The 19,569-nt window shown below is 45.0% G+C and overlaps 2 protein-coding genes across 7 annotated transcripts in view; one reads left to right on the top strand and one right to left on the bottom strand.

The window, feature by feature from the left end:
• Window positions 1-2,943: 2,943 nt before the first annotated feature.
• On the bottom strand, window positions 2,944-4,370 carry LOC149441054 (posterior protein-like). Its single transcript, XM_089657822.1, has 2 exons — window positions 4,169-4,370; window positions 2,944-3,314 (listed from the first exon to the last, which is right to left on the bottom strand). The coding sequence occupies exons 1-2, from the start codon at window positions 4,368-4,370 to the stop codon at window positions 2,944-2,946; spliced, it is 573 nt and encodes a 190-aa protein (XP_089513948.1).
• Window positions 4,371-10,697: 6,327 nt separating this feature from the next.
• Window positions 10,698-19,569, top strand: part of PACS2 (phosphofurin acidic cluster sorting protein 2) — a 1,098,307-nt gene continuing 1,089,435 nt past the window's right edge. For 5 of the 6 annotated variants that reach the window (XM_089657830.1, XM_089657827.1, XM_089657828.1 and 2 more), the window contains exon 1: window positions 10,698-11,175. In XM_089657830.1, coding sequence (XP_089513956.1) covers window positions 11,066-11,175 — 110 coding nt within the window. In that variant the 5' untranslated portion in view covers window positions 10,698-11,065. The remainder of the gene's footprint in view (window positions 11,176-19,569) is intronic. The other variant, XM_089657826.1, reaches the window with a different exon arrangement.

Genomic DNA, 19,569 nt, shown 5'->3' with positions numbered 1-19,569 from the left:
TCGGCAAACTATTGCTAAAGCGTAGAAGTCTTCTACATCCCTTCCTATTCTGGAGGTGATTAACAGAGTACGCTCCCATTATCTGTATAAGAGGGCCTACACACTTTCAAATCACATTATACGGGTATTTGAAGTTAAATGGCAATGTTGGAACACTTTATTCAAAATCTCTGATCTATAAGAATAAGGGTCCATATGGCATGGATGTTGGAGTCTTCTTGTTGAATTCTGTTGGATACGTTGAACCTCTTTATTTTTCTTTTGATTTTTTCCTCTTTTTATTCCTTTTCCCCTTCTTTTATTGTTTTTCCTTTTTTTTCATTGCTGTATTCTCTTTGACTGTATTTGCAATGGATAAAATTTTGTCCCATATGTATCACATGTACCAGCTTGAATAATGAAGTGTGTACTGCTATGTTCTGGTTTATATATCAGATAACGTTCTGTAACTGCTGAATGTACTCTGCATAATTTGGACAATGTGTGATGTTCCTATGGCTACTGTTACAGCGGACTACTTTCTCTTACTGTTATTGACTTGAAAAACCTTAAGAAAAAAGAGTTGAAAGAAAACAAGATGTTCCTACCAAGCTCTTCACACATTGTAATGACCAATTCACACCTCAGATCTCTCCCACCCTTGGAAACAAAAGATATGTTAATGACCATTCACACCTCAAATTCCTCATGAAGACCCTCTGCCAGATGGCCTTAATGACTCACTCCACCAGACACCTTTTCCACCCTTGGAAACAAAAGAAATGTTAATGAGCAACTCATCTGTAAGCTAATTTCAACGTATACTGCTGTCTCTGCTTCTACTCTCTGTATTTCTCTGAAACAGTCTAAAATAGTTAATAATTTACCACTTTTCAGTCATTCTGGGTATTTGGGAGGTTCTCCTGTGCTTATCTTTAAAAACGCTTCTAAATGCAAATGCACATAAACGCGTTATGCAAACGCGGCTAAACAGACATTTTTTAACCTATGTTTTCCAGCAGTCAGTTTCCATCATTCAGAAGTGTCTCGTGTACATGGGGCCTTATCTCTGTTTCAGAACAGTGTGATCTCCCCTGGCTGTTATCTTTTTCTGCAGTGCCCTGGACCCTGCTATTATTGTTCTGGGTGGGGGTTTCCATCTCAGAAATCTGTATTTCTATATTTTCTTGCACAAGGCAAGCAATGTTAGGCGTTCTACAAAAGCTACTTATACAGTTGTGACCAAAATTATTCAACCCCCACTGAAATTGAGTGTTTTGGCCAGTTTGACATTGCTTTTGATCATTCAGTCATCTTGCTTACATTTACATTAAAGAGGCACTTGTAGGTCAGACAAATATAACATAACAGTTATAATGAAATAACCACAAATGTCTTTTCTGTGCTCACAGCATTATCAGTTTTATTCAACCCCCAAGTGACATTCAATCTTAGTACTTAGTACAGCATCCTTTTACAGTTATAACAGCTTTTAAACGTGAAGCATAGCTTGACACAAGTGTCTTGCAGCGATCTACGGGTATCTTCGCCCATTCTTCATGGGCAAAGGCCTCCAGTTCAGTCACATTCTTAGGCTTGCGCACTGCAACTGCTTTCTTTAAGTCCCACCAGAGGTTCTCAATCGGATTTAAGTCTGGTGACTGCGATGGCCACTCCAAAATGTTCCAGCCTTTCCTCTGCAACCATGCTCTAGTGGACTTGGAGGTATGCTTGGGATCATTGTCCTGTTGAAAGGTCCAACGTCTCCCAAGCCTCAGGTGTGTGACGGACTGCATCACGTTTCCATCCAATATCTCCTGGTACTGAAGAGAATTCATGGTACCTTGCACACGCTGAAGCTTCCCTGTACCTGCAGAAGCAAAACAGCCCCAAAGCATGATTGACCCTCCACCATGCTTCACAGTAGGCAAGGTGTTCTTTTCATCATAGGCCTTGTTCTTCCTCCTCCAAACATAGCGTTGATCCATGGGCCCAAACAGTTCTAATTTTGTTTCATCAGTCCACAGAACACTATCCCACAACTTTTGTGGTTTGTCCACATGGCTTTTGGCATACTGCAGTCGACTCTTCTTATTCTTTGGAGACAGCAAGGGGGTACGCCTGGGAGTTCTGGCACGGAGGCCTTCATTACGCAGTGTGCGTCTTATTGTCTGGGCTGAAACTTCTGTACCCACATCTGACAAATCTTTTCTCAGTTCCTCAGCAGTCACACGGGGACTTCTCTCCACTCTACGCTTCAGGTAGCGCACAGCAGTCGAAGTCAGCATCTTCTTTCTGCCACGACCAGGTAGCGTTTCAACAGTGCCCTTTGCCTTGAATTTGCGAATGATGCTTCCTAAGGTGTCTCTTGGTATGTTTAACATCTTTGCAATCTTCTTATAGCCATTGCCCTTCCTGTGAAGAGAAATCACCTCTTCTCTTGTCTTCCTGGACCATTCTCTTGCCTTCACCATGTTTGTAACCACACCAGTAAATGTCTAGAAGGAGCTGAGTATCACAGTCATTTTAAAGCTGCCTAATTGGTGCTTATTATGCTTGATTGCTGCTCGGTGACATCCACAGGTGTTTTCAATACCTGATGGAAAGCACCTGTATGAACCTCTGTTCTTCAGAGTGGTAGTCTTTAAGGGGTTGAATAATTGTGGCAATGAAGAAACCACATAAGAACCATTTACTACTGTATTACATAAACAATTGATGTCATTTTAGTTGCATTTGGGTAGTTACAACGTCCTTGTAGGATTTGATTCTGAATACAATTCCAAATGTACACTATAGTCCCTAAACCCCTTTACAGCATTGGGGGTTGAATAATTTTGGTCACAACTGTATGTCCTGTGTTCCCGCACCTAAAACACCTCAATTTTTTCTGCTTTCCCATACCTCTGTTTATTCCTGATTCATCTGCCTTTGATCTGTACCTCCTATCACTGGATTCTTTACCTAACACTTATTGGCCATTGAGTATATGAAACTTGCATCATCCCCTAAAAAATCAGGACAGTTACACACTTTCTTGCACAATGCATGATACTCACCGCAGAAAAGTATTGGGTCATCTCCTCTCCTAAATCTCATTTGTTGTAAATCACTCATACCACTGTCACGACTGTCCAAAATATGCTGCAACTCTTTCCTCCACTCATCTGCATCTGTTAAGTTACCATTAACCTGTGCAGATAACTGGCTTGCCAGATGTCCTGGTAACCATGATTTTAGAAGAGAGCATGCGTCCTCATTATTCAAACAGTATCTAGCCACTAAAGCCTCAAATATATTGGACAGACTGTCAGCAGTTGCGGTGGCGCATGGGTCTGCGTATACGCAGAATGACAATGCGCTCTAATCGGCAGGCGCTAGGACCTAGGCAGCTGGGCGGCGGCCGCGCATGCGCACTCGCGGACGCACGCCTGGCACCAATGACAGTGCAGGGCGCACTATTTAAACCAGCCCTGCACAGACACTAGTTGCCGTATGGTCTTATTACCCTTTTCCTGCTCGTGTGTTCCTGCTGATTGATTTGTTGCCGACCCTGCTTGATCCTGACCTTTGCTGACTATCTCCTGCTCTGACCCCTGGCTCGTTTGACTACTCTCCTGGATATCCCTATTTATCTGACCTCCTGTTACTGAACCCGGCGTGTGACCTGACTACTCTTTGTCTGCTGCTTTGTACCGTGCTGTCCCCACTGTTACCGACCCGGCCTGTCTGACTACGCTACACTACCCTGCCATCCATCCATCCTGTACGGAGCCGGTCACTGCTGCTCAGGCCTATCCGCCTCTTCACGTCAGGCTCTCTACCAGTATATACCTCTGGCGGATCCCTCCACCACAGGCGGGTGTACTCAGGGGCCGCGACCTGGTCACTGTCTGCTCCAAGTCCATCCCCACCATCAGGGGGGCCTGGTGAACAAGCACACTGGGACTTAAACCCCGCGCCCTGGGGAGTCCTGTCCTGTGGATCGCTAGAGGTACCGCCAGGCGGTGTTTGACACAGACTCACTGCTGACTCCATAGTACTAAATTCACCAAGAAGCTGGCGCAAAGTAAGTCTATTTTGGATTGTAATCAAACTGTTAGTCTGATTTAAAGCTATAGGTGAAGTAGCTGACTGTACTTCACTGATGACTTTCCCTCATTGACTGTGCAAATATTAGCCAATTAACATGCTCTTTTGTGCTCATTGAGTGATAATATACATTGCTCTTTACTAAGAAGCTGGGAGTATGCCTCTGCTAATTTCCTTTCTAAAGACCTAATCAACTCTTCCATCTCAGACAACTTTATTTGCAAGGACTCTAAAAGTTTGCTGTTCTTGTAGCTCACCATCTCTTTTTGACAAATTGCCTGCTGTAGCCCGCAATGCATCATTTCAATATTGCAGGCTGTTGCAACCTTTAGGTTTTCACTAATTTTCTCTATGTCCTCTCTGAGACGATTCCTTTCTGCTCCTCCTTCTGCTCAGATATACAGTAAATTTAATTCTGAGCAATATTGCAATTTAATTTGCTAATCTCTCCTTCACTTTCTTTGTTAGCTGTTTACCCAATAATCTGCTATTATGTTGGTGACATTGAGACAATAGTTCATTACACTGACTTTTAAGAGGTTTATCTGCACATGAATGATAACTGAAAGAGGCATATTTTTTAACATACATATGCACAGGTTCCGTTTCACAACTATACAATCCACACAAGGTCCAGCTCTATTAGCACTATGGCACTGAGTAATAAACCAAACTCAAATGCCTTTGCAAGAGCAACAACTCACACAAATCAGACTATAAACAAAGAAAAATTAAAGCACTCTTCTAGCATTCAATATCCTTCATTCATTAGCACTTTTACCTGAAATCACACCAAACACTTACAACTTTTGCATAGCCATAGAAAAGACTCACCACACTCACAGCCCTTCCAGTTCTGTAATGTTTCAGATGACTTTACAATGGGAAGTAAATAAAAGCCCTGTTTGTCCTTGAATCTAAGCTCTTCTGTCGTTTAGGTTCTATTTGGGTTTTAGGATTTCCACGTCCCAACTGGGGTGCCAAATGTAAAATGTGCTCTGCTTGGGGTGTCTTGATTCCAAGAAGGATAACTAATTCTTACAACAAGGGTTAGATTTACTTACAAACAGGGATAAAACTACATAATATTCACAAATTAGGAATCAGGGTAATATACAATGGGTAGGGAGAAGGACTGTCAGGCTCCGCCCAACGGGATCTCTAGTGGTCCACAGCACGGTATTTCCCAGGACGCGGAGTCTAAGTCCCAGTCTGCCTTTTCACCAGAGCCTCTGATGGTGGGGATGGACTTGGTGCAAGACTGGAACCAGGTCGCGCCCCTGGGCGCACCCGGCTATGGTAGAGGGGTCCCGCTGAGGGTATGTGCCCAGGATGAGCCTGCTGTGAAGGGGCTGACGGGTCCAGGTCTGAGCGGGATGGATGGATGACTGCTAGGAGTGAGCGTGGGTCGGTAACAGTCGGTAACTAGCCGGGTCGGTAACAGTGGGGACAGGTGCGGTACCAAGCAGCAGGCAAAGAGTAGTCAGATCACACGCCGGGTTCAGTAACAGAGGGTCCAAAACAGCACTAACTACAGGCAGAGGAATGGTCAGGAACGAGCCGGGGGTCAGAGCAGGAGAGGGTCAGCATAAATCAGGACAGGCGGAGTTTGGAAACAAGGAAACGTACTTGACAGGAACACAGGAACAGGAACAAGACCTTGCAGCAATGAGGACATTGTCTGGCCGGTTTAAATAGCGCGCCCTGCACCTTCATTGGTGCCAGGCGCACGCCCGTGTGCGCGAGTGCGCATGCGCGGCCGCAATTGCCGCTGCGGACGACCAGGTCCTACTGCCCGTCCGCTGATGTACCTGGGCGATCCACGCATGCGCAGATTTGCGCGCCGCGGCAAAGACCGGGATCCCTGACAAGGACTGGGGAAAGGAAAGATATCTATATACTCCTATACACACATCCTTGCACATTCTCTTCTATTCTCTCATGCCAGGGCCCTTTTTGTCCAGACTTGAGACCCACACCCCCAGCTGGGGGTTGGTAATTGCAGTCAGTGATATCTTGAACAACAGGTCATAAAGCTCCTCCCTGTCCCAGGCTTATAATTGTATTCCTGTTCAGATGTCCACATTGTCTTCCAGCCCAGGAAGTATTTTATTTATTTCAGGTACTTATATAGCGCTGTCAATTTACGCAGCGCTTTACATATATATTGTACATTCGCATCATTCCCTAACCCTCAAGGGGCGTACAATCTAAAGTCCCTAACTTACATTCATACATACACATACTAGGGCCAATTTAGACAGGAGCCAATTAACCTACCAGCATGTCTTTGGAGTGTGGGAGGAAACCGAAGTACCCGAGAAAACCCACGCAGGCACAGGGAGAACAAGGTGCCGTGGCTGGGATTCAAACCAACGACCCTAGTACTGCCTGGTGGAAGTGCTAACCATTTAGCCACTGTGCTGCCCAAATAAACTGTCATTGTCACAGATCTGGGCAGTAAACCCCTGCAGGGGGTCTTAGTCAGAATGTCCACTCTCTCTCTTTCAGTAACCACACCGTCCAGGTGTGGGGGCTGGGGTCTTACTAGTCAAATGTTAACAAACTTGTGTATTTACCCAGCCCCAGTTGAAGTTGGCTAGCTTTGCAAATGTCCATATTTTAGTTCACATCCAAACTGCCATTATATCAATTTTTATTGAATAGTACAGGGGAATATCATACCAAATAAATCAAGGTCATACATGACATACATACATCTCCTACCTCATGGGTGACAAAGGTACGCTGTGTTTGGTATCCCTGGGTTCGAAATATAATTCTGAATATTAATCTGCCAGTTTCTAAACTACAACCTGCACATAATGGAAGTTATTAATATTATTATACAGTATTTATATAGCGCCGAAGGGTGTGCTCAGCGCTGTACATTAGCGAGGGGGACAGAACATGAGACAGTACAGTACAATACAATACATGAGGAGTTCGAGGGCCCTGCTCTTTCGAGCTTACAATCTAGGAGGGAGGGGATGGTGGTACAGGAGGAAGTGGCTGTGGGGGATGGAGTGGTAGAAGGAGTGGAGGAGATCGGTTGTTAGGTGAGGGTGGGGTAGGCTTCCCTGAAGAGATGGGTTTTTAGGGTGTGCCTGAAGGTGAGGAGGGTAGGTGACAGTCTAATGGATTGGGGTAGGGAGTTCCAGAGGATGGTGAAAGTCCTGGAGAAGCAGTCGGGCGTGGGAAGAGGAGACCAGGGAGCTGGAGAGTAGGAGGTCCTGTGAGGAGCGAAGGGCACGGGTAGTATTTGGGTATCAGGTCAGTTAGGGGCAGCATTGTGAATGGCTTTGTATGTCAGAGTTAGTAATTTGAATTTAATGCGTTGGGCAATCAGGAGCCAGTGAAGGGATTGGCAGAGGGGGGTGGCAGATGTGGAGCGGTTGGTGAGGTGGATGAGTCTAGCCGCTGAGTTCAGGATAGACTGGAGTGGGGATAGCATTTGTTTGGGAAGGCCAGTGAGAAGGGAGTTGCAGTAGTCCAGGCGTGAGATAATGAGAGAGTGTACGAGTTGTTTAGTAGTGTCTGGGGTGAGGAACATGCGTATCTTGGAGATGTTGAGGAGGTGGAGCCTGCATGACTTTGATAGTGATTGGACATGAGGTTGGAAGGAAACGTTTGAGTCCAGGGTGACACCCAGGACTTTGGCGTGTGGGGTGGGATTGATGGTGGCGTTGCTAGTTATGATGGAGAGGATGGGGGGGGCGCAGGCTGGGGGGAAAACTAGGAGCTCGGTTTTGGACAGGTTTAACTTGAGCAAATGGAGCGACATCCAGTCTGATATGTCGTTCAGGAGGTGGGCGATGCTGGCGGAGAGTGAGGGTGTGAGGTGAGGGGTGGAGAGGTAAATTTGTGTGTCATCGGCATAGAGGTGATAGTTGAAGCCGTGGGAGTGTATCAGTTTGCCAAGGGAGGAGGTGTAGATGGAGAAAAGGAGGGGCCCGAGGACAGAGCCTTGGGGGACTCCAACAGAGAGGGGGACAGAGGGGGAGGTGGCAGCGTTGTAGGTGATGCTGAAGGAGCGTTGGGATAGGTAGGAGAACCAGGAGAGAGCAGCATCCCTGACGCCAAAGGAGTGCAGTTTAGTAAGGAGGAGGGGGTGGTTGACTGTGTCGAAGGCCGCGGAGAGGTCGAGGAGCAGGAGAACTGATATTTCATATTAGTATGAAACTGTAACTGGGTCTTGGTTATAAACGTGGTGACATCCTAGCACCCATTCCCTAAACTCGGATGATTGGTCTGTTGTTCTCTGTCCACACCCCTTTGATATCACAGAAGAGGGACTGACAGGACCTGGTAAGGAAGCTCTTGTTTTAACATCAATAAAGGAACACCCAAGGCAGTTATGGCAACATTTTTGCTTGGGCAATTGGACACTGCTAAAACCAGGACTTTGCAAGTATTCTCCAGTTTCACCTCCTTTTATCTCTGTGGCGTTATTGTTCTTTTTAAGTCTTTATAACATCCTTTTCTGTAAATATTTTAATTACACCATTTGACCTTTTCATTAATAAACCCTATTTTGAAAAGTGTTAAAATTATCTCTAAGGCTTTCAATGCAAACTAAAGAATCCCTGTCTTTTGAAGAGTGCTACTGATAATAATCCTCTGAATAAACCTGTCTGTGGTGACAGTGTGTGTTGCAGACTTTTATGCTAAAATCATAGTGTTATTTCTAAGATTGTGAGTTTCCTCCTTCTCTGTAAAAAGGCAGTGGTGGCAGTTTAAAGGGTTAATTGCTTAATTAATTAACCCAGTGACACTCAGTCTCAGCTTACTGGCACATAGATTGTGGTCCCATGTGCTGGAAAATCTTTGTGCAGGGTGCAGCTGAGAGTGGCATTGTTACGCAAGTGACAGCACAGCGTGAGATCGGCTGGTCCATTCAGGAGTTGGTGAGAAGGGCAAGGGTCCGGCATTGTGTTCGTCACACTTTCTGCTATATATAAATGGAGGGGGCAGACCTGTCAATCATATGTCTATTCTCCATTCGTAGATTGCTTTCCATACATAGAAGCTGTAGTACGACTTCTATAAAGAGCAGAACTGGCAGGCACAGTTGGGAAATCTTGATAAAAGTCTGTGACAGCCGCTTAGTTCTATTAACCCCCACTGCATCAGAAGATTACTACAGGGAGAGTAGGAATTTGTCAGGCTTTTAAACATGAAAACATGTGTATCACGTTTTAACAGGTGCACCCTTTGTAGTATATTGATCCAAAAACACCAGATTACTCTAAAAAAAGCTCATGTACTTCTTTGAGTGTAGGGCACCCCCCGTCAGTCCTAGCAATCGATGGGTGAGGTATGTGTTCAGAATTTCAGAGCCCTCGCCTAGACAGTACAGTAATGATCACACAGGAAAGATCTTTCAGATTCAGCTGCTCATGTCACTGTCAGCTACAGCTAAAAGACCAACTCTGTGTGGCTGCTACTGCACTGCCTAAGAGAGCTCAGCTAGGTCAGCACAGTAGAAACAAATATGACAAAGGAGCCACGCGGGCCATCTGGGGGTCACAGTTGCGACCCCTATAGTTATACCACTGGGGCATACCAATGACTGAGCACTGAAAAAGTGAACATGCACAGTTACAGAGCTCATTCAGGCATAGGGAGAACACTACAAAATGCTCAGGTTTGAATTAGAGCTTTTTTGTAACGGACAATGGATTGTTTGGTAAAGTGAAATCAGAAATTATAAAACAACTTTTGATTTGTTGCATGCAGTAATTGTATCTGATTCCAATATGCCTGAATATCTGGACAGGTCCAACACTATGATTGCATTCTTGCCAGCGTAAGGGTTTATTCACACTTGAGCATGTTGAAACTACTGAGCATGTTATGCATGATTATGCATGTAAGACAAGCATTAATGAGCTTTAGAATGGCTTTTTACAAACGTTAAAATGCTCCCCAAATGCCCTATGTGCAGTTTGGAAGTATTTGACAAGCGTTAAAACCACACCACAAACTAAATAAACTGATGCTCTGCAAGCACACTGCAAATGCCAAGGCGTTTGAGGAGCGGCACCATAGACTTGAATAGGAGGCGTTGAAAGGCTTCAAACTCCTCCTGACCCGACATGAAGTTTTGAAACAACACGATGCTAACTCTTCATGTTTGAACAATGTGAACAGCACTTTTTGCTGCCCATAGTATCATTTACATAGGCGTTTAAAGAGCATTAAAAAACGTCCTTCAAACGCCTGCTTTCAAACCCAGTGCAAACTAGGCCTTACAGATTTAGTTTATATTTTTTATTGAATATCCTTGATTCTATTAATAGAATTAAAGTAAATATTAGATAATACAGTGCTCAAGCTCGTAAAGTAGAATAACAGATGATAGAGAAAGCTAATACAAACACACAGGGTATACTCTGTATTGTATGGTAAGCATGCATATGTCACGTCATACATCAAGTTTGTTTTTAATCTGAGCATAATGCTCTCGATGTTAGGTGGTTTTGTGACACGAAGGTCTGACTCTTTAAGATGTAACAACCCAATCTATAGCTTATACTATCGATTCTCATAAATCATTAACTCCACAATGCAGCTAACAAAGTCTCCGGCTCTCACTCCTGACGTCACATCCGTCCGGGTGTTTCTCCTAGCTCTGCTCTATCGGATAATAATAACGGCGAAACAACCAGCAGCTCGCTGATAGGTCATCCAGCTGGGGAACGGGCAGCCAAAATTGGAGTCAGGAACGCGCTCTCGTGATGCGTTGGAGGGGGGTTTATCGTGTGATCAGTACGCTGTGAGGAGTGAAAGGGGTTTGCTAATAAAGCATTTGTTATTCAAAGCCAAAGCTGCAGAATCGCCGTAGCGCGTTCACTGGATCGGCGCGAACGCGCAGATGGAGGGCAAGGAGTAGCAGATTGGGGAGAAATGTGATCAGAGGTTCCTATCTGTTTCCTCCGCTCATCGGCAGACGAATATCCCTTCTGCTCATCGGCAGAAGACGTCGGACGCCATGGCAGATAAGGGAAGGCTGAGTTTCCCCGGTGCACTGAACAGGCCGGTACCCATGAACTTGTTTGCCACCTGGGAGATAGACGGATCCAGTCCCAGTTGTATTCCCAGGTAATACCGCTGGTGATTGAGTAGCAGTGTTCCTGTGTGTGTTTCCTCCTCAACGTTTGCTGTACTTGGTTAGGAGTACATTTAGAACTGATAGCGCCATATGTGATGGAGCAACTGTTATTTAATAATTGGAGAAATCATTTATGGGTAGGTCAGTAAAGGAGTAATGAGGCTAATGTATTGGTGTGGTACCCATGGTAGTCTGTGTTGTCATGTTCTAGTCATAGCTTGGTATTTCAATGACATGTCCCAGAATAGTCCGCTATCGGTTACAATAAAGGGTGTATTCAGTCCTAACAAAGCTTCTACTACTGTAACTTCTTTTGGGTGATGATGCCTTTTATTACTAAACCCCAAGGGATCCCAAAGTGTAGTCTACAAAGACATACACATTCTAGAACCATAATGTGTAGTCTACAAAGACATACACTTTATGGTTCTATACTCCTGTAACACCATGAAATAGAATAATTTTACTGGATTTTTTAACAACTGTTGTTGCTGTATTATTACAGGTGATTAAATAGCACAGACCAATTACATGGTGCCTTACATATATCATACATTCACATCAGTGAATCTAAGGCACAATCAGAATCTTAGGTACTGAGGCCAATTTAGACAGATCCAAATGAAGGGTAAGTTTACTTTAATACTTTCACGCTGGTGCCTCCCAGCCCTTTAAGGGTTTCTGACGTTGAAAGGTGGGGCAGGGTTTAGGGTCATGTGACCGCCGTGATTGGTTGTCACGGCAGTCACATGATCGGAATGGTCCCTATCGCAAGGAGAGATTGGGACTTTTCCATGGGATGCCAACACGTGCTGAGAGCACGCAGAGCGCACACTCTGAGCATGTTTGTTTACAGATGGTGTGCAAATATACGGCCGCTTGGCGTCAAGGCCCAGCCTCCGAGAGGCCTTTTTTTTTTTTTGTTTTTGTGTTCGGTCGGTGTGAAGAGGTTAAAGACGAAAAAAAAATTATAAAGGCATATATTTTTGTAGTTACAAAAAAAAGTATTTTTTTTTCATGGAATTAGATCGTAGGTGCAAAGCTAGTCTCTTAAAGACTGTCAGTATAGCTGTATGCCCCTACTTCTGATACAGGCAGGCAGTTATTGAAGTCACAAGAAGAGCAATGGGCTACAAGAGCATTTACCAGCACCCTTGCAGTTCATTGTGAACTACAAGCTGTCAGCTGTAGTTAATTCATTCATATAACTCTGTGACCGAATGACGTGGCTGTGCGGGCTGAGGCCTGGAATGCCGTGCTGTTTTGAAATTGTGACACGGGTGTGGGGAGAAGGCTTTCCCACCTGCTGTCACAGGGAGGGAAGCTTTATGCCTTCAGGTTACCCTCGGATATGGATGTACTTGGGTGCTCAGTACAAGCGCTTGCTGAGCAGCCAAATCAAGTTCTGGTGCCTGCTCAGTTAAAGTTTTTAGTTCACCTTCAAAAACAATAAATGCACTTTTTTTTTTTTTTTTCTTAGCAGCAGGTCACTCCTGCATACTGGTCAGTGTAATTTTTCTGCCTGTACATCATACAGGCAGGTAGTTTCGCACTAACGGGAAGAATGAACTGAATCAGAGCGCTCAAAAGCTCCATGGCCATTTGAGAACTTCAAGCCAACATCCGCCAAGGATGTCAGTACTTGTAGTTGATTAATTCACAGAACTCTGTGAATTGATGACGTGTCTGTGGAGTCCCGCACAGCCGCGCTCTTTTTAAAAAGGGACTGCTGTCATAGACTCCAGGGTGGTCTTGGGGTACCCAATGTAACTAAGTATTATCAGGCGAGCCAGATTGCCCCGCTGGCTATGTTGCACGCTTCCTCCGATGTTCCTCTCTGGGTCCTGCTTGAACTACCTAATTGTGCCCCTATCGCACTGTCGACACTCCTATGGCTTCCCCCTGCCCTGCGCCCTATGGCACTGAGTCCGATGTTGCTCCATGGCCTACAAGTCTGGGACTCGGTACGTTATTCCAGTGGCCTGATGTCACCCTTTTTGCCTTTGCTTCCAATCGTTAACAACCCTCTTTTCCCGCCGGGTCTAGGTTCACCCGAGGGCATTTTCTTGGTGGGTGGCTCATGGTTTCTCACAGGTGCAGCACTTTTTGACTTTTCGGTCCTTTCCCACCTGGAATGTCCTTCGAGAGTCTCGGGATGTTCCCCCAGCGGAATTTTTTCGGTACCTTCAATTGCGGCACTGGTTGCTTTCGCTGAGGGCCACTTCTGCTTTCCCATATCAGAAATCTGCCTTTGAACGGCTTTGCCAGCAGCGCCCGGGCGCCCCGGGCCTTATCTCCCTTCTTTACGCAGCTTTGAACAGACGCTCGTCGCACACTTCTCTTTCATATGTTGTTCAGTGGGAACGCGACCTGGGAGTGACTGTGGATCCGGAGGACTGGAGTAAGGCCTGGTCCCTCATAGCTAAATGTTCATTTAATACGACCACGCTGGAAGCAGCCTACAAGGTATTGTTCCGTTGGTACTGGGTTCCGGCTCGTCTGGCCCAGGCTAACCCAGCCTGTAGTGATCGATGTTTTCGGGGCAGTGGCCATCGTGGCGATGTACTGCATATCTGGTGGTCATGCCCGAGGTTGGTTCGTTTTTGGTCTCGTGTGTTTGGCCTCCTCTTCACTTTGTTCCATCTCTCCATACGCCGGGACGCTCGGTATGCTTTGCTTCATTGCCCCATACCGGGCCTCTTGGCTCGTCAGCAGCGGTTGGCTTCCTATTTGTTTTTATCGGCCACTAGGACAATTGCTCAGGCCTGGAAGAGTCCGTTTGTACTTTTCCAGGGGGTGCGGGATCGTATGACTACTATGATGCTCAATGAACAGATGTCGAGTATATGCAACGACTCTCAACATAAATTTTTGAAAATATGGGAACCGTGGTTGCAATACGCCTTTCCCACGCTCCCCCTGGCCAGTGTGGGGAGGTAATGGAGTTTTGATATTGGCGCTTGTGGACCCCTGCTCTTTGGTGTTTTTTTTTTTTTTTTTTTTTCTCTCCTTTCTTCTCTGCTCTTCTTCTCTCCTTTTCTGTTTGTTTTGATGTGACAGTGGACAGCTGTCTTTAGTTGCGATAGTCAGAGTCTCACTGATATTATTGTAACCTATGTGCCATTGATAGCCCCTGCGTGGGCATACGTTTTGCTTTATTGGAATTAGAGTGTTGTCTGCTCTATTTTGCCTTTTTTATCAGTGCAATTGATAGCCCCTGCGTGGGCGTGTTTTGTTGCCTCTGTTTTATACTGTTTAAAATTAATGAAAACCATTGAAATATAAAAAGGGACTGCTGGTACGGGAAACTTTCCTCCATTCTGCTGTCACACGGGGATAGCCGATCTGCTGCGGGAGTGGGAACACGTTACATGTTCCACCCTAAAAATGGATGGAGCATGTAACCTGTTCTCAAAAGTTAACTTATCCTTTAATGAAATGTGTTTGGGTGTAAGAAAAAATAACCTATTTTTTCACTTAACTTTTTTTTTTTTTTCCCCATCATACAGGACAAAAAGTTCCATATGTGATGGTTTTTTGGTGACAGGTTCTCTTTGACATATCCAGGATCTAAAAGACCCTGCTTGTCTCCCCTGTGCGCCTTTGAATGTAAGGCAGTGCAGATTGCACTGCATTACATACATTCTTTCCGTCAACAGGGACCCAGAAGTAACATCATACACATCACTTCCAGGTCAGGACAAGAAGGGAAGGCGAACGGACATGTTTCTTCTCTCCTCCCTCCCCTTTACCAGCAGGCACCCCACCATGTCGGTCCCGGGCATGGAGATGGGCAAACAGAGCCCATGGTATATAGCCATGGGAAGGCTGGTGGTGGATGGCACTAGCGTGGTGTGTGGAAGCTATCAGCCACCTGAATATTATAACCTGACGTGCCTGCTGCTTGCCCTTAAATGTTTAAACTCCCCCCCCCCCCCCAAGAAAAACTACTTGCCCTGTGCCTGGAACTAAATGTTCCAGGCATCGGGTGATATAAATTGCACATCCATGGTATTACTAAAGACTAAATTGGTAGGGATTATAACCCTGTAGAGCACGTGCCTTACTTGCAGACAGCTTCTTCTGCTAAGTTTCTGCTGTATCTCCTCAGCTACCAGTTATTGCCCTGAGCGTCTGTGTTCCATTGTTGTAAAAGTCAATAGTAGCGACTACTAGTGAGAAAAGTTGCACTGCTTGCTTTTCCTCTCTACCACTCACAATGCATTGTATTCTGTGAATGGGCAGGGGAGATCCTGTCATTCATCTACTGCTCCTCGAATCACAGAACACCATGCATTGAGGGAGTATACAAATTCTATAAATGGTGGAGGGGACCAGCAAGCAGCACAACTTTATTCAGTAGCATCTGTTGCTGTTAACCTTTTTGCTATTACCTTTTATAGCACTGAAAGATAGTTGCTTAGGGCAGTATCTGGTGGCTGTGGGGAGGCACAGCAGGAAAAACGTTTAGCAGAGGCAGCCACCTGCATGTAACTGGATGCACACCTTTAAGCTAATGTGTTTGGTACTGTATCACCCTCCCTCCAAAAAAGCTAAACTTCAGCTTTAATTATCAGTGATACAATACAATGAATTTGTTTCTGGCCCCTCTGTTGGTCAGCATGGATATATTTGACAGGGTAACGTTTGTATTGGGGGAGGATAGGTTAGTTAAAAAAGCAAAAGGTGTATTTGGAATATGTGTGGTTCGAATACAGACCTGTTAATCATACAGTCACTGACCACTTTACTAGGTACACCTGTTCAGTTGCTTGGTAACACAAATTGCTAATCGGCCAATCACATGGTAGCAACTCAATGCAATTGTGCATCTAGATGTTGTGAAGATGACTTGCTGAAGTTAAAACTGAGCATCATAATGGGCAAGAAAGGGGATTTTGGTGACTTTAAATGTGGCTTGGTTATTGGTGCAGGACGGGTTGGCCAGGCACTAACTGCTGATCTACTGGGGTTTTCATGCACAATCATCTCTAGAGTTTACACAGAATGGTCTGAAAAGTGAAACTATCCAGTGAGTGGAAGTTGTGTGGATGAAAATGCCTAGTTGATGTAAGAGGTCAGAGGAAAATGGGCAGACTGGTTTAACTGCTTCAGCCCCAGCCACTGCATGAATACATTTGCAGGGCGGCACGGCTGCGCAAAACCACGTTTTAAAACGTGGTTTTGCAAAACAGGTAGGGGGCGCGCGCCCGCCCTACCTGTCCTGCGGGTGTCAGCAGCAGGTCTCAGCCGCCGGGTCACGGCCGGTCATTACCGCCCGTTTCCCCGCGATTAGCAGTGATCGCTGACAGAGAGCAGGGCTGCATTGTTTACACACAGCCCTGCTATCTGTCAGTTGCCTGTCAGCTCCTGACAAGCTGAAGAGGGAGAGAAGAGTTTCTCTCTCCCCATCAGCCTGTCCCTGTCCAGCACACACCCCCGCCCCCTAGTAAAACACTCCCCTCACACAGTTAACCCTAAAAAATGTTAACCCCTTCCTCCCCAGTGCCATTAGTACAGTGTCAGTGGGTTTTTTTTTTTCACTGATCACTGTATTGGTGTCACTGGGGATGTCAGTGACCCCAAGTCAGTTCCCCCCCAGTGTCAAAATGTCCGCCGCAGTCCTGCCATAAGTTGCTGATCGCCGCCATTATTAGTATAAAAAAAATTAAAAATCCCAGTATCTTTCCCGCCATTTGTAAACGCTATAACTTTCATGTAAACCAGTTAATTTACATGTATTGGGATTTTGTTTAGCAGAGACATGTCGCAGAATGCATTTTGGATGAAATTTGTGACAAAATTAATTTTTTTTTCTTTTTTTACTGGACATGTTTTATAGCAAAAAGTCCAAAATATTGTTTTGTGTTTTTTTCAAAATTGTCAGCCTTTTTTTTTATAGCGCAAAAAATTAACGCACAGGCGATCAAATACCACCGAAAGAAAGCTCAATTTGTGGGAAAAAAAAGGATGTAAATTTAATTTGGGTGCAGTGTTGCATGACCGCGCAATTGTCAGTTAAAGTAACGCAGCGTCGTAACACAAACCTTTTCTGTAACCGCTTCCTGACCACCCCACAGCAGAAATACTGCTACAGGGCGGCATGGGTACGCAAAATCACATACATATATACATACACACATATATATATATATATATATATATATATATATATATATATATATATATATACACACACACACACAGTTGCAAGAAAAAGTATGTGAACCCCTTGGGATTACGTGGAGTTTTGCATTAATTTGGCATAAAATGTGCTCTGAACGTCATTTAAGTCACAACAATAGAAGAAAGCAGTCTGCTGAACATAATACTACACAAACATTAGATGTTGCCATGGTTTAATTGCACATAACATGTAAACATTCACAGTGCAGGGAGGAAAAAGTATGTGAAGACCTAGCTTAATGACTTCTCCCAGAGTTAGTTGGAGCCAGGAATGAGCCAACCTTGACTCCAATGAGTGTGATGATATTGGATGTGTTGCTGACAGCTGTCCTGCTCTTAAAAAACACACACCTGTTTTGGGTTTACTGGTTTCAAGAAGCACTGTCTGATGTGAACCATGCCTCGCAGAAAAGAGCTCTCAGAAGACCTACGATCAAGAAATGTTGACTTGCATGAAGCTGGAAGAGTTACAAAAGTATCTCCAAAAGCCTTGATGTTCATGTGTCCACGGTAAGACAGACTGTCTACAAATGGAGAAAGTTTAGCACTGTTGCTACTCTCCCTAGGCGTGGTCGTCCTGTAAAAATGACTGCAAGAGCACAGCGCAGAATGCTGCATGAGGTAAAGAAGAATCCCAGAGTGTCGGCTAAAGACCTACAGAAATCTCTGGCACATGCTAACATTTTTGTTGACACATCTACAATAAGGAAAATATTAAACAAGAATGGAGTACATGGGAGGACACCACGGAGGAAGCCATTGCTGTCCAAAAAGAATATTGCAGCACGTTTGACGTTTGCAAAAGAGCACCTGGATGTTCCACAGCACTACTGGTAAAATATACTGTGGACAGATGAAACCAAGATTGAGTTGTTTGGGAAGAACACACAACACTATGTGTGGAGAAAAAAAGGCACAGCACACAAACATCAAAACCTCATCCCCACTGTAAAACATGGCGGAGGGAGCATCATGGTTTGGGGCTGCTTTGCTGCCTCAGGGCCTAGACGGATTGCTGTCATTGATGGGAAAATGAATTCCAGAGTTTATCAAGACATTTTGCAGGAAAACGTACGACCATCTGTCTGCCAACTGAAGCTCCGCAGAGGATGGGTGATGCAACAGGACAGTGACCCAATTCAACTAAACAATGGCTGCAACAGCACAGAATACGTCTTCTGGAGTGGCCCAGTCAGAGTCCTGACCTCAACCCGATTGAAATGCTGTGGCATGACGTTAAGAGAGCGATTCACACCAGACATCCCAAGAATATTGCTACACTGAAACAGTTTTGTGAAGAGGAGTGGTCCAAAATTACTCCAGATCGTTGTGCAGGTCTGATCTGCAACTACAGGAAACGTTTGGTTGAGGTTATTGCTGCCAAAGGAGGGTCAACCAGTTATTAAGTCCAAAGGTTCACATACTTTTTCCTCCCTGCACTGTGAATGTTTACATGTTATGTGCAATTAAACCATGGCAACATCTAATGTTTGTGTAGTATTATGTTCAGCAGGCTGTGTTCTTCTATTGTTGTGACTTAGATGACGTTCAGAGCACATTTTATGCCCAATTCATGCAAAACTCCACGTAATCCCAAAGGGTTCACATAATTTTTCTTGCAACTGTGTATATATATATGTATGTATGTATGTATGTATGTGATTCGCCCTCCCGTGGTTTTCACACCCCTCCCAGATAGCGTCAGATTGCCCGTCAGTACACCAGTCATCACATTTAACCCCTTGCTTGCCAGGAGCACGCTCATGTACAATAAACCTCCATTGCTAGTATAGTGTCTGAACGGGTCAATATCTTTGATCAGGTCAGCACTATACCAGCGTTCACGTTAGTATAGCGTCCCCAAAAACGCAGCGTTAGTGGGATCAGCCCCGGCACCTGCCAACACCTGCGTTTAGCCCCTACGCTTACCCCCCCTTCTCCCCCAGCAAGTGCAGTGTCAGTAGGTCACTGTCACTAGATACATTTCACACAAAACTGCAGTGTTCGCAGAATCAGGCCTGATCTCTGTTAGCACTTGCCGGTAAATTTTGGTGAATCTCATATGCAGCAGAGTGCCAGTACTAGTGCCGCGCTACCTTTTGGTGAACTGGCGAGTACCAGCGGTCTAGTACATCCTGGTCTTTCACATACCTCCTTGATTTTTGGAGATGTTTTTCACAGAATATCTGTATGTGTTG

Source organism: Staurois parvus, unplaced genomic scaffold (assembly GCF_062004578.1).
Source record: "Staurois parvus isolate SC_StPar_1 unplaced genomic scaffold, SC_StPar_1.0 ptg001032l, whole genome shotgun sequence".
Classification (NCBI taxonomy): Eukaryota; Metazoa; Chordata; class Amphibia; order Anura; family Ranidae; genus Staurois; species Staurois parvus.
Note: the sequence above shows the minus strand (reverse complement) of the source record. Positions and strands in the feature narration are given on the sequence as shown.